The sequence below is a fragment of the Syngnathus typhle genome, linkage group LG9 (genome assembly GCF_033458585.1).
Source record: "Syngnathus typhle isolate RoL2023-S1 ecotype Sweden linkage group LG9, RoL_Styp_1.0, whole genome shotgun sequence".
Classification (NCBI taxonomy): domain Eukaryota; kingdom Metazoa; phylum Chordata; class Actinopteri; order Syngnathiformes; family Syngnathidae; genus Syngnathus; species Syngnathus typhle.
The window spans coordinates 8353154-8364114 of record NC_083746.1 but is presented as its reverse complement, the minus strand read 5'-3'; the positions used below and the strand labels follow the sequence as shown (position 1 = coordinate 8364114).

Genomic DNA, 10961 nt, shown 5'->3' with positions numbered 1-10961 from the left:
AAATTATTGACCAAGTTTTGAAAATGGCTTGGTCTCATTGACAATACAATGATAATGACTCAACATGGTGTTCTATTTAAAAAAAGAAAAAGAGAGTTTCGGAAATGTAAGGCGACATAAACTATATATTCTTGGGCGCTAAGTGGCTTTCCTTGCAATGCACTTTATTCGACCAATTCTGCAAAACTGCTTAAAGGCCATGACATGATTGCTTTATAGTATTGTGATTATTTGTTGTGTAATGACTACATTGCTTTCCTGACATGAACATGTTTTTAAGAACGTGTACCCTGCCAGCATGAATATGTCAAGATATTGAATGGTACAAATGTTTTCCGGTTTTGTTGAACTGAATACGCAAATGGTTCCGCTTCGCCTTGGAACGTGTATCATCACACCTTAGCCGGTGTGAATAATTGTTTCACTGTCTCGCTAAATTGTTTTCTGAGCTTTATAGTCTCACCGGGCCACTAGCCCCGGCCTCAGATGTTTTATTCTTCTCGCAAACATGCTCCCTGAAGACTGCTGTTTTTACAAGAGCTTATCCAGTGAGGACAGAGTGACACTTTAAACTGCTGTGGAAGCAACGTTTGTAGAAGATTTGCCAAGCTTCCTTCATCCTCAACAACTGACACTGCGTTGCCATAATACACTTTCAAATTGATGACAACTACTTAGTGTTGTGGTTTAAATGCTTACAATGTCAGCCGAGTGTATTCGCCGGATGGCGTAAACAACAATACGAACCCTTCGCTAGCATTTATCTATTTTCACACCGCACCGGGATGTGCTGTCTCTCAATGCAGATTAAGTTTTAAATGAAACTGCTTCGCCAATGAGTAAAGTCGCTCCCAGGAGAGTCTACTGTACTTGAAGATAAGCTTTGATATATACTTTGAACATGCTTAAGCTTTGCCATCACAGCTTGCACTTTATTCTTCATTCTTGCATGGCCGCGATGTCTTTGTACGCTTCAAAGTAAAGCTGGGCCGTGATGACGGTGGTTTTGTCTCACCATCTTTCCTGTGATCTGGAGTTGAGTCATCAAGAACTTGAGCGCAGTATGTCTTTCTGGTATGCACCCCACCTCCGCAGAGACTACTGATGTTAGCCAAGCGCCGGTCAAGTTTGCTCAGTAAAGAGGAAACCAAGCATTCATTCCAGTCGGTGGTCCTCCACTCATACCTGAAAGAGACCAGAGGACCAAAAGGTTTGAACACAGTTTGAAGTTTGCCATCTTAATGGACATGACCGGTTTGTGACAATGTTTTCAATTAGCCAATGGTTGATCCCAATTAACTTGAATGAAAAAGAAGCTACTAAAATAAATGTGATGTGACCAAAAGTGCAAAATTCAAGCAATTATATTGTATGTTGATAATAAGGAGACTAAGCTTCTCATAATTCCAGTTCTATTATGAAGTTGCATTATGAATTATAATGGATGTGTGTTGTCACTGCCATTTTTAACAGTGCCTTTGGGAAAGACAGATAAGAGAATACTGCCTTAACCTAATTACATTTTTGGTGCCACACCGATGTCTGTTGATATGAAAATAACTGTGGAGAAAAAAAACAACAACAACAGTTGACTCGGGATAAAAATGCAAATCAGTGAGGGAAGGTTGTAGAACCTCTAAACAAATGATCAGTCATTGTCATGAAAAGTGCACTGGAGCAAAAAGCAATATTACTTGAGGAGTTCTCCAGAACAACCACCCTAAGTAATCTATCAGATGCTTATTCTCCGTAATGAGTTTTTCCTTAATCATGTGAATCCTCCTCTCATATATAGCAAATAAAACAAGATATTCCTGCAGGAAAGCAAAGCTGACTACATTATTTACTGAATGTGATTAGCTACCATCTTACTTTAACGGCGTGACTGGAAAAACAACGACAGACCCTATGGACCACAACCCCTTTAACTGCTGCAGGAGTTGATATTAAATTAAATTAAAATCAATTCTTAAGGTAAAGGGACAAATTAAATGAACAGCAACATCATGAATATCTGTAGCCTCTGGGTATACTCGTAATCATTCTAGTTAGAAAGCTTTGGAAATGTGAATGAATTTTGAGAGCGTGGGCATAGAAGATTAAATACGAGCCTTACATTCCGTTCGGAGGATGGTAATGATGAGAAACGTGTCTAAAAAAAAAAAAAACAGACCTCGGACAGGATGGAAGCAAATCCCCGATAATGTTGCAAGCTTCCTTTTCCTCAAGGACAGGACATTTATTGCCCCCGCTCAGTGGGATCCGTGTTACGACTCGTGACCGCAGACGGTACCCGGGAGATAGGTCGGTAGATCGGCAGGTCTTCGAGCAGGGACTCCATGAAAGCCAATCAGAGGTGTGACAGTCTTTGGGCATCACGCAGGCTTGGTAGGTCACGGGAGAGTTGTACTTGGCGCAGAGGCTGCAGGGTGAGACGATAAACACGGTGGAGTGAGAAGGGTTCAAAACTATACATGGTAACAAAAGCAGATGTCAAGATTGTATGTTCCTTAACTTCTCTCAAAATCCTTCGTCTTAAACTACACTTTTTTAATTAAATTACAGAAGCTGACATGAAATTAGTTTTTGCACAATTGCTGATTCTATCAACATGAAACAAGAAGATTAGTCATTTAATTACCGTTTCTATTGTTCAATTTAAACTGCTAAATTAGGCGCGTTATTAAGACAGGGCTACAATCCTGATTGAATTTGGTATAATTAGGCTGTAATTAGGAAAACAGAATGAAACAGAGCTCAGTTGGGAAATAACTATTTCATCCCAGTTTAACCAGTCTCGGGCATTAACACACACAAAGGCAACATTTAGAGACTAAAATAAATAAAAAATCAATTGCTGACAATTTACTGCAGTGTGACAACAAAATCCCGTGCATGTGCGTGCGTGCATCCTGTGTTCTTCTGTTCTTATCAAAGAGCTAAATACCAAAGTCAGTTCAAACAGAAAAGGAGCAGTGCTTGACATTTAACACAATAGTGCTTCGGCGCAATGTTGATGTGGTCTTTAACAGGACATTTAAACTGAGAAAGATAATCCAATTACAGAATCGCAAAATTGAAGTATGCCCGGTGACATCAAGCAAGGGGTGACCACTGTATAATTTTGATGGGATGGTGGTTTCCAATGACAAGTAATCCTTGTCATTATTGCTATTTTGTCATCTCACCTCATCATTGCGTTCTTCCCATCACTGCGTGTGCAACGGATTTGCCGCGTCTGGTATCCCACCTCCAGCTCCCACGACATGTGGTATTTGCGATGGTGACGATGGTCGTGATGGTGTTGACGGTCAAGGGAGTCATGTCTGGGCAGCATGACTGTATTGTTCTCCTTGTTACTACTGAAATCCACAATGGTCCGACCGTTCAATAGGTCATCTTTGTGATGAGGGAGCCTACATTCGCTCCAGGCTCCTACTTTAAGGCTATACTGGTACTCATCCTCCCCGGCAGGGCAGTCGACAGACCCAGAACAAGTCCTGGTTTTGGTCAGGTTTGGACAGTTGGCGCCGCCGTACATAGGCGTGGTCAGAACATGTCTAGTCCGATGCTGCAGGCCGCTGCCGCATGTCCTACTACAACCCGACCATGAGGTGAAATCCGAAACGACGCAGTCCTGCGGGCAGGGGATGAGACATGCCTGCTCCACTGGTGGTCTCTGGGAAAAGAAGTCACATATCCTCGAAGTGACCGCGGTGCGGTTTGAAGTGCGCAGACATTGCACTTTGCGTCTCTGGATCCCATGCTGAGCTGTAATGCACTCCGTGGTCCGTAGCTTGAGCTCGTTGGAAAAAAAAGGTACGAGAACACAGCCCTCCCAGGCGGACAGCTCCCACTCAAAGAGGTCCTGGTGCCAGTCACACACCTTAAAGCAATGCCGCCGACTCTCGGGTTTGTCCATGTGGTTGCAGTGAGAGCGGTGGGTGGTCCAGCCTTCCGTGTGGACACACCAGACGGTCCTGGTTTGAACTCCGCCGGAACCGCAATCTTCACCCATACAATGACCCCACTGGCCTGGAGAAGCACATAGACACCAAACAAGAACATTTTCATTAAAAAGAAATCTAAACTCTATGCAGGGGGATTTAAATTGCTGTTTTCTACTAGTTTGCAATCAAATACGATTCTAGGCCAATCACTTAAGCTTCATGATCACTTTATTCATGAAGAAAGAAAGAATGGAACCAAAAGCAATCAAGCTAGCGGCAAATCAATGTATAGGAATCAAGTGCAAGTCTCGTATCACAAAGGAGGAATTCACTGAGTTGCTCAATTCCAAAATGGTTGTTTGCCCAAGTCCATGTGAGGAACGACCAGAAGCTTGACTGACATCAGCAGCAAGGTTTCCCGAGGGAAATTTTAGACAGTGACCTTGACCAAGATGTCAACTTGGTTGCATTGACAGTAGTGTACTTAATGTGTACCACACATTTTCGCAGTTTTTTTAATTTTTTTTTTTTTTTAAAGACAATTTCATCTGAGTCTTACCGTTTTTTTCCGTGTATAGTGCGCCCCCATGTATAGTACGCACCCCTAACAATGGCATGCTGATGCTGGAAAAAAGCTTGTACCCATGTATAATACGCACCCAATTTTTATGAATCTTTTAAAAATTTTTTTAATTTTTTTTTTTTTTTTTTTAAGTCCCAAAGATCGTCACACACGCAGGGAGGCAATGGGTCCCATTTTTAAAGTCTTTGGTATGGTCTTAACTAGGCTGGATGTCATTTTTTTTGTTGGCGTTGATTTCTCCGACTGCCCCTAAACGCACCACCGCGCTCCGTGCGCAGGGGAATGAGGCGGCTCTGTATGGGAGATACGTTGAAGAGGAATAAAAACAACCTTGGAAACCAAAACTTGCCCCTCGTCGTGACTCGGAGCCGCAACAAATGTTTCGGATTTGTGTAGGGTACATTGTGACAGACGGCAAACTAGCAGGTGATCGAGCGAGCGTCTGATACAAGAGCATTGCGGTCGTATGGAGCGTGTTTGAAATGAACAGCAGAGACGAAAGGAACAAGGCAAAGTGTTGTGAAATAAAATATTACCTGTAATACGCATTTTGTTATTTGCTGATTGAAACTGCTAATTAAACTGTGAATTGAAACTAATAGGTGGAGAACTGAACTCTCGCTCTTTATATAGCTGACGTGTCTTGCGCAACCGTTCTGCGCATCTGTAATGGCGGCCTCCGTATGACGTCCGGTCCGCGATGGAGATTAAAAAACAAACAATATTTGACAATAACACACCATCGAGGATTGCACCATCGCATCAAACGATGTGTCGTCAATTATGAATTTTACTAAGTGTGTTGGGCGATGCGCGATTGACAACAAACAAGAAGAAAGGTGAGTTTTATTTCGGGGGAGATTTGTCATGTCTCGTCCCCAGTTTTGCTATGTGTCTAGGTTGCCATAGTTTCTGTTCGTGTCACCCCGCTCTTCTTGTGTCACCTCAATCGATGTAACGTGTTTTGTATTTAAATCCTGTCTGCCCCTCGCTCACCGTTGGATCATTGCATGTGTTACTGTCATTCTGTTCCTGTCTTTGGTAATGTCACCCTGTCTTTTTGTTCCACGACTTTGTCGGTCAGTCCTGTTGTTGGTTTTGTTGTACCATGACTTTATTTAAAAAAAAAAAAAAAAATTTAAAAAAAAAAAAATTAAATTTTTTTTTCTTTGTACCCATGTATAATACGCACCCCAGATTTTAGGACAATAAATTAGTAAAATATTGCGCACTATACACGGAAAAAAACGGTAATATACTATATACTGTAAATCTTATGACTCAAATCACTGATTAATAGATGTGAATTCTCTGTTCAGATTATTTTTGAAAATTTAGATTTTTTTGTCATTAGGAGTAATTATGGGATTCTCGTGCCATCTAGATGTTTTTTTCAAATGGATCCATTATTTCTGAACCAGCTTTTAACAAGCGGGCACTGCTTTGAAATTGCATATTGTGCTTAAGGGGGCAATATTTCAAATTACTGAATGATGTCATAGTTCATTGGAGCATTTGATTGAGTTTGTTTGCCTTAATCTGAAAATGCATTGATGGGATTTTTTTTGTCAAACTACACCCGCTATTATATTTTTTGAAATATATTAAGCAAAATACCCCACTTTGGATAAATATATATTTATTGTTAAAAGCACGACTCTATTATTTAGAGAAATAATTTGAAATCACCCATACAGTTTTATGCATTTCATAAAATAAATATAAAAAAAACACAGTAAACCTAAAGAGTTGCACTGATTGTCATCCAAGCACACGTTCTCACAGTCACTAATGGAACTTGCGTCCTTTGATCACCGCCATTTGGAAACCCTGCCGGAATGGCTACGCATGATTTATGGAAGTGTGATTAAGCGATTCCATTGCCAGAAGAACCAGTGAACACAAGCATTAGCTCGCTCCTAAACTCGGGATAATCTCGCACTCGATCTGTCAGCATCAACACCCGTCCGCCTCTCAGGAATGAAGAAGTCGGCCTCGGTTCTTATTGCGCTGAGGCGCCTTGCTATTCTCGACTCTATATGTATATGTTAAAATCCCGTAAAAAGATTCAGTTAAGAGGCCAATTATCACACAATACTGAAAAAGACAGAAATTAAAAGAGCCATGTAGCTTGAATAAGCCTTTCATTTTTTTTTTCCAGCAGCCTTCACTTGAAGTCAGACAAAAGATGGCAATAACAAGCTACTCTAAAGCATTCTCTTGTGCCCTGGGGGCTCACAGATGGATACAAATTGGGAGCAAACAAGAGCAATACACAATCTCATCAAAAGCAGCAGGCAGCAATCAGTCCTAAAAGAAAAAACAAAAAAAACTGAGCACAGTGGAATGACTTTTCCCTCTGGTCCGTTTAATTACATTTGATAAAAGTCTCTGGTCCCTTTAATTACATTTGGTAAAAGCTGCACTGGGCAAGTTGAGTAAGAATTAACTGGACATGTGGGTGCCCAATCGTTCACCTCGTGTGCAATTTAAAAGCTATTATTGTCCAAATGTTTGTTTGTAATGAATATCTCCTTCAAATGTTTCAGCCTTGGTTTATGTTTTACTTACTGCCAACATTTAACGGAATCAATTAATGTGAAATAGAATATGGGTTCAAATTCAAACCCTATTCCCTTAATTTTGACTTGACAAAAAAAAAATTCATTTCCCAGACTAAGATTTAAGTTTCACAGTGCAGAGCAACCGATCCTCTTCAATCATTGCTCCGATGTACCATAGAGTTCAATTTTCCTGCCAGTGAAGTCTATTCCAACATTCTCTTACCTTCCTTCTCAGTCTGATTGCTAAAATTGGGTTATGCGGTCGTGATAAAAATACGGTAGTACTCTTTCGGTGTCATCCTGCCCCTGCTCCTTTCACACTTGAATATCGTTTGAATAAACACACATTAAATCACTTGCATGAGTTGACATACTGTCACTCATACATAATGAATCCCCCCTTCCCTTACCTATCATAGCGATTGATGTTTATTTTGGGAAAACGGATGTTCATCAATGAAAGATTGAACAGCCGATTAACTACAGAGGGATGAGAAATAATTCACAGGATTAAAAATGGGTGCCACCACGTTATGGAGTACATGGAAGGTAATTTCCTCTCACTGTCACCGCCTCCTTCCTCATCTTACTCACAGACACTTTTCCCAGCATCCATCTCTAAGCTCCCAGTTGGAGTTAAGTTGGACTTGTATTGTGTGCCGCGAGACTTTTTAATTAAATGCCACCAGGCCACATTATGCATCCATGTCCCCAGTGCCGCACTTCCATTATTTGCCATTAATGAGCATTCCTCGGTTATATTTATATAGGCCGATGCAGAAGATCTTCAGATTATCAACAGGTAACCAATCAATCGTCAGGATGGTGATGGGAAAAATTCGGAAAATTGCGAAATTATTCTAAAAAAAACTGATGTTTGTCAGGTGTCAATCAGTACAAGTGAAGCTTCAAATTATATGTTAAGGCAAACTTCTCAATGATTTCCCTAAAAAGTTCAACAAAATGGAATGTGCATTGCCTTGTTTTCCTTTCGTACCGCACGCACCTCGCATTGGCTCAAGTCAACAGATCGAAAGTAACTTCAGCATTCTGCGCCAATGAATTCCGTACCCCCAGGCTGCTTTTCTATATGCTCATGTACCCAGCGGGCTAGAGTTGAGATTCAGCATTCATCCTTACAGGATCAGCACTAGCTCTGTTTGAATGCTAAACAATAACCACAAAGCCCAGCGGAAGACCGACAGAGCGCTAACACTATCCTCGCTATCCTCAATTTTAGCTAATCACCAACAATGACAAAAGCTCGTTTGACAATGTTTGATAACTGCCTCACTTCCACTGACGATTTGCGTCACAATAACAAGACAACATCCCACCCAAAAAAACTTAAAATGGCGGTTAAGTGAATGGAATCCATGTTTGTTTCCCTTAAGGTTCATATTTACAAATACAGTACATGAAAGCCGTACTTTGAAGAACATGCCGGGTTTGCCGGTATCAATGTATGTATGCTTTAGTCTGCCTCGCTTTAAGACATCGTGACTAGAGCCTCGGGAAGCAGCTAAAGCTGGGGCGATCTGAATCTCTTTCCGTGCAATTGCTCGTCTTCTGTGGCTCTCTCAAGTCCCCGGAGCAGCCTGTGCCGAGGTGACAAGTAATTGGATACGATGTCATTCACTCCTCTTGCTCACTGCCGTCCACTGACCTGGGATGTTGCTTTGTTACACACTGGACCAGAACTAAGGGCCATATCTTCTAACCTGCAGAAGGGCCCAGGTGTTTGGGTGATGATACTGGCCATTGTAGCCATGGTCCCTCCATGGTGACCATTGTGATAAATCTGAGCTGCTCTCCAACTCTGAAGTTTTTTGAAGCGAGCTATGTAACATCCAGCAAATTGTTTAACACAGATTCAAACATGACATAAATGCCAAGAGGGAATTCGTTTAATGGAATTTTCATGGATACAGCTGTTTGCAGTTGCAGCGCTAAAGCTCGATCGATCTGCGGCCGACCTGTACGCTTTACTTTGACATTCCGTCATGCTTGCACATCTGTTGAGAGATTTTCCCCGAGCTTCTCTCAGGAGGAGGATAATGTTCCGCTTTGTTTCACCTCTAATATAGAGCGAGAGTACGCCAAGCTATGTTGCATTTCAACTTGGCAAGTACTTGGTGCTCAAGTACTGACAACTGAATGAACTAAAGAGCACTTTTTCAACCACTGGAAAAGAAATTCAATGAAGGCTTTTTATGCATTGATGTTCATTTATGGTGACTCTTTGCTGGTCCTCCATGAAGAACTTTTAAATCAGAGTTGTCCATTTTGTTTTTCCACTGAGGGTGAACAGTACTTTAATTTGATAATTTAACAATTTGACGTACAAGCTTGGCCATGCAACATATTTAACTCGTAGGTTTACCACTGTATATGGATCTCCCTCAAAGGAGATCCAGGAGGTTCCAGGAGAATCACGACTCCACATTTAGAACCACAACAAGAGTAGACCATCATGCTTAAAGGAGTGTTGACTTGGAGATCATTAATGTGAAATATTTCACATATTGAACCCGGACACGACGAGAAAAGTGGAGCAAACGATCGTGATTCACACCATTTGCTGCCATAATTGGATTATCATTATTCATCGGGGGAGTTATGAATGGAATCAACATTACTGACATGCTGATTACTGACAGGCTGCTGCACACAGCAATGGCTGCCCTCCATCCCTGTTTTGTTTCTGTTTCTTACAAACGCAGCAAAGTAATGTTCAGATTTAGTCTATTATTTTGGCCGCTTTTTATTCCACAGAGCCAAACAGTGAGTTGAGCTGTCAACACTCAATCAATAGCAATATGTGTACACACACTTTAGATCTTGTTTATCTTTCAGAATTACAGGAAGAGACAAGAAGTTAATGGAATGTTTGGGAAATCCGATATAAACTCAAGGTTTCCTGACAGAATCGATGGTGTTCCCTACAGAAGTGTGCTTATCTTGAGAGCTAAAACGAACTTTAAAAAAAAAAAAAAAAGTAGTATGATAGTAAGTTCAGCTACGCAGCGCTGCCACCAGAGAAGTCTGAATTTATCTTTTTACCTCCGCAAAGCATGAAAGTGGCTCATGCGCATAGCAACCATCCATAGAAACACAAATTCTGGAGTACAAGACAGCGCCGCATTGATTTACAAGTGGTTTAATGTTTACGGTCCATTAGAATATCACATCAACAGTGATCTGCATTTTTAGTCAATGGATAGAATTAAAGTCCCCAACAACCAACAGAGCAGGAAATTGATGTGTTGGTGGGAGCCTCATTGAGTTTCACATATTTTGCCTGACTGAGGCCCTGTGCTTCAAAATCAATCAGTCTGAGAGCAGGAAGGTCCCCCAAGCACCCCTTGAGAGAAGCCCACCAGCATCAGTTTCTCAGCGCCGTCTCTCTCCATGAGTTACGTTGTATTGAAATGAATTATTGTCAATTCATCGTGGAAATGTGCAGTTTGCATTTTTTTTTCCAACAGAATGTAGAATCAATAATAAAACATTTGTTGGTAGTTCTCAAACAATCCACCAGGGTAACCTCAAAAGGTCTCCGATGTTGATCGAGTCGTGGAAATTTCCTGAAAAAGCTTAGAAATGATCTGAACTTTCTTCACGGTCTGAGGTGACAGCCAGTTTGTCACCCATACCACCGTTCAAGTGGGATTTTACTCAAGTCGTCCAAAAATGTCACTGCCCGTTTGTATTAGCACTTGATGATGTAAGCTCATTGCTACATTTACATAACAGGTGACGCTTCCAAAATGTAAATACAGTACATCCTTGGCAAGCCCTTAAGTGTATATCTGGCAGTATAAATCTTCCCTCAGAGTTCTGCCTCCCTCTCGAATATCTTCT

General features: G+C 41.2%; 1 protein-coding gene across 3 annotated transcripts in view; it reads right to left on the bottom strand.

Annotated features, from left to right (window-relative positions):
* thsd7ba (thrombospondin, type I, domain containing 7Ba) overlaps window positions 1-10961 on the bottom strand; it is an 89160-nt gene that overhangs the window by 41691 nt on the left and 36508 nt on the right. For all 3 annotated transcript variants that reach the window (XM_061287714.1, XM_061287717.1, XM_061287716.1), the window contains 3 exons: window positions 3189-4035; window positions 2174-2422; window positions 1016-1185 (listed from right to left, as the gene is read on the bottom strand). In XM_061287714.1, coding sequence (XP_061143698.1) covers window positions 1016-1185; window positions 2174-2422; window positions 3189-4035 — 1266 coding nt within the window. The remainder of the gene's footprint in view (window positions 1-1015; window positions 1186-2173; window positions 2423-3188; window positions 4036-10961) is intronic.